Here is a 4,294-nt window from a genome sequence, read left to right as displayed (position 1 = left end):
ATTGCTATGTAAAGATCGTTACATAAAGAGACTCTTCTATATGAAAAGTTATCTTTTTTCTAAATGATTCTAGTGAAGAATAACGGTTGTTAATCAAAAAGTAGCATAAATTGATTGATATTAGAACAAGTGGCTACACACAGATCGACAGACTATTTTCGTGCCATGTTGGCTTCAGCATGGCCCGCGCCGTGCCATACGGCCCATAGTACTAAGATTCTAGGCATGGCACGGCCCTCGTATTCGTGTCGTGCCGGCACGGCCCAAAATTTTTCATGCCATGCCGTACCGTGCTTGGATCGTGCTAAAAAGACGATACCATAGCCCGTCCAAAAATAGCACGGCCTAAGTTCCAGATCTAATCCTTACCTACCCATGCCCACTGCCCAGCGCGTGGTCGCCTTGCAGCTGCCGCACTGAAGGTGCCGGTCCATGCTGCCATCTCCGCCTCCGCCTCCGCCTGCGTCACCAAGATAATCTGAAATAATCTGAAATCACCTAGACTCGGACAGTTTATTTATTTCAGATTATTTTGTAGGTCCAGGATGTACTTTTATCATATTATTCTTGGAACATAAGCTAGATCATAGAATCTATTAAGCAAACAAAACTGCTGCTGCTGCTGCTACTGCTTGATGCAATTGCAAACTGATCGTGTATATTATGCCTATGTATGTGTTCGAGACTAATACTGTGCTGGTGTTCTACTAACATTAATACCCTCCTACAAATAATGTGGACTTATCGAACCAAGTACATTATTTGGGAGGAAAGATAAAATATTACATTTTTTTATTTGATTGTTAGAGGACGCATATGTGTTTTTCCATGATCAGAATAGATCAATCACACTCTTGTATCGGGTCCTCATCTTATTTTGTTTATCTTTTCTTCTAATCGTTTCTCAGATTTTCTACTATATTTTATATCAAACGATCATTTGAATTGCATAGCTGAGTAACTTATAAATAGATATAAGGGTATTTGGGTTAACTTAAAAAAGTGCATGCTCTAATTTTGGTCGTTGTTTCCTGATGTAATGTAAGGTTCAAAAAAATCAAGAATAATGCAAAAGTGGTGGTTAGGAGCATCTTGAGATTCTCGCTTTGTTCCCTCCTTCCTAGTCCCCTACTGCACTATATGAAAGTGTTGTCTAGGACTTCGGCACAACAGTACATACGCATCGTTCGTATCTTGTTTTCTATCAGGCAGGATCGAATAAGTTTCTTTCATTTGGAGATCGAGGGCTAGTTTTCAGTAAAAGAATGATGGTGAGGTTTGGTTGAAATCCTTGCGTCCCCAAAACGATTTCCAAACCAGGGCACGCCACCTGAAGATAGGTGGTGCTATGTGAGTATGTATGTAGTTGTCAAGAGTTTTTCTTTTCATTCTTATGGATACTCATATTTATTCCCAGCAATACATTTACATATTCCTTGCTACAAAACTCTGGAAAGAGACCTTTCCGTATTCAAAATGAAATCCTGCAACCATGGTATGTAAAATCATGTGATATAGAAAAAGCAAGAAAACGAGGGGCAGTAGCTGGACAAGTCCCTGAGAAGGACCAAAATGTCCTGTACAGCTCTGGTCCTTTCCCATCCCTTCATGTAGATTTCACAACCCATCCCCAAAGTATCAACACCGTCGAAATGTGATCCAATGGACCAGACTCGATGCCAGCATTATTGCCTTTTGGCAGGCTTCAGCTTATCCTGGCAGGCATAAGAATACACGAGGCTCACATTTGCTCCGTTCTATTCTTCCTCTCCTTCCCCTGCAAACTCCTCTCTTGCGCGTTAGCAACATTGAGGATTGAAAGGTGAGCTTGATCCTTCTCTTTCCCTTCAATTGTTTCCGTACTCGTCGTACTAATCATCGCATAGACCGACATTGGCTTTATTTTCGATATATGGTTCCACAAGTGTTTGGGGAGATGTATCATGTATGATGTCAAACTCTCATCCGTTTAATGGCAAAGTTCAGGTCGAGCCTTGTCCTACTGCAGAGGTTCCTTCCAAAAAGTTTCTTGAGCAATTAGTTTGTTATCTGTTAATCAACCTGAACTTTTAGAATTAAGGCAATCTCAGCAAAGATCCACTAATTTTGTTAGAAGCTGTAAAGTGGCCATGCATGATTGATAAGAAATTCATATTTGCACATGTTCTCACAGCGTAGTCAAGATTGTTTCCCTATACATGTTTGTTTCATTTGCAGATGGCAATCTTAGTTATCTCGGTGGACCTCCAATGCTGCCGCTGCAGAGCCAAGATCACCAGGATCCTGGACTGCCTCAAAGGTACATTTACTATGCAGAAAACCTTCCATGAAACAGCAACAATCTCAAATCAGAAAAAGAAAGTTCTCAGGAGCACCATGTGTAGTCATGTGCAAGGGAAAATTTACAGAATTTAACCTTAGCCATGATTACGAGTGCAGCTAGTAAAAAGTCGATTAAAAAGCTTGACTATATTCTGGTCTGTGCTGTTCATGCATTAATAAACCAGTGAGTCGTCTAACTCTGTGATGCTGCTGCAGAGGAGTTCTGCATCGAGAAGGTGGAGTTCGAGGACAAGCTCAACAAGGTGATTGTGCGCGGGAAGTTCAGCGGCGAGAAGCTCTCCAAGAAGATCTACTGCAAGGCCGGCAGGATTGTCAAGGAGATCGCCATCGTCGAGGTCTGGCCGCCGCCCAAGCCAGAAGAACCTAAGCCTAAGCCGCCGCCGCCCAAGCCGGAAGACCCTAAGCCTAAGCCGCCGCCGCCCAAACCAGAGGTCAAGGTGGTGCCATACCCGTACCCGGTGCCGTACCCTGTGTCGTCCCAGAGCTGGCCGTGGTGCCCGTGCCCGCCGCAGCAGGCGTGCCAATGCTCCAAGCCCAAGCCGCAGCCGCAGCCGCTGCCGTGGCCTCCTCGGCCGCCGCCGTGCTCGTGCTCGACGGACGACGACAAGCACCACGGATGCAGCTGCGGCGGCGATAGGCCCACCCCGCCTACAAGGCCGTGCCAGTGCGGCGGGACGCCGCCATGGCCGCCGTGCAGCTGCGGTCCCAAACCGCCGATGTGCTGGCCGCCACCGCCGCCGCCAGCGGTTGCCTGCCCGCCGTGGTGGTGCGACATGGTCACCGAGGACAACCCGGGGTGCTCCATCATGTGACAAAATGGTTCCTAGCTTACTGCAGGCTGTTACTGTGCCTGCTGCGATCAGCACTTCCCTCGGAAATCGCAATAATCCGACACTAGTCGGCGCCATTCGTGTTCGTTGTGAAACTTTTGGACCTTGGTCCTCGCTTTGTGTCATACTGTCATTTGGGTTGTTGTGCAGTGTGTATGTGTGTCGTGTCTTGAACTTCGTCTTCATTTTTTTTCTTCAAAAAATTGTAACACTGATGTATTCATTTGATGTTATATGTTCGTCACTGTATGAGTTCCATTAGTCTTTGTTCGCTTGCTGTGATGCAAACTTGTACCACCCGACCGCTCGCAACTTTGCAACAGCCTTGTAGGTGATGAACTCTGAAAAGTTCCTGGCTCCACCACTGAATGCAGTTTCTTGGTTTGATGATGAACAAATCAGCTGCAAGTTCCTGGCTGTACCACTGAATGTAGTTTTTTTGGTTTGATTGTGAACAGATCATCTGAAAGTTCCCGGTTCTACCACTGAATGTAGTATTTTGGTTTGATGATGAACAAATCATCTGAAAGTTCCTGGCTCTACCACTGAATGCAGTTTTTTGGTTTGATGATGAACAAATCATCTGAAAGTTCCTGGCTCTACCACTGAATGCAGTTTTTATGGTTTGATGATGAACAAATCACAGGTCAACGTCGATGAGAGAAATTAAACGTGTGGAATTAAGCAGGCTTTGGGTGCATGGTATGTGTGGTTATCTGATCGCATAGATGGATAATGGTTTAGGTGGTTTAGGCCGCATGCGCAGCAACAAGCCAACATAAAGAAGGCCCGCAGAAGACACCCGAAGTTCAGGGTGGGCCTATACAATACAAGGGCAATAGTACTTCTGGGACGTGTGACCTCCCTCCATCAGAATAATGCAGTGAAATTCAGAAACTTAGGCCCTTTTTGTTTGGAATATGGGAATTTAATTAACATATATATCTTTTGTGAACCGGCATACAAATTCTGCAAAGTTTCTATATTAAGATTCTCTCGTTCTAAATGGGTCTTACTAAGATATATATGAGGCACCATTCTTGTTCACAGGGATAATATTATGACACATAGTAAAAAAAGCAGAATAGTACGCGCTCCATGACTACCAATCCAAAATGTAG

The 4,294-nt window shown here is 44.8% G+C and overlaps 1 protein-coding gene across 1 annotated transcript; it reads left to right on the top strand.

Moving 5' to 3' along the window:
• Positions 1-1,667: 1,667 nt before the first annotated feature.
• Positions 1,668-3,434, top strand: LOC112899063 (protein PYRICULARIA ORYZAE RESISTANCE 21-like). Its single transcript, XM_025967392.1, has 3 exons — positions 1,668-1,822; positions 2,218-2,299; positions 2,539-3,434. Exons 2-3 carry the CDS (start codon positions 2,218-2,220, stop codon positions 3,153-3,155), a joined length of 699 nt encoding a protein of 232 aa, XP_025823177.1. The 5' UTR covers positions 1,668-1,822; the 3' UTR covers positions 3,156-3,434.
• Positions 3,435-4,294: the final 860 nt, after the last annotated feature.

This window comes from Panicum hallii, chromosome 7 (genome assembly GCF_002211085.1).
Source record: "Panicum hallii strain FIL2 chromosome 7, PHallii_v3.1, whole genome shotgun sequence".
NCBI classification, from domain to species: Eukaryota; Viridiplantae; Streptophyta; class Magnoliopsida; order Poales; family Poaceae; genus Panicum; species Panicum hallii.
This window is presented reverse-complemented; position numbering and strand designations above follow the sequence as displayed.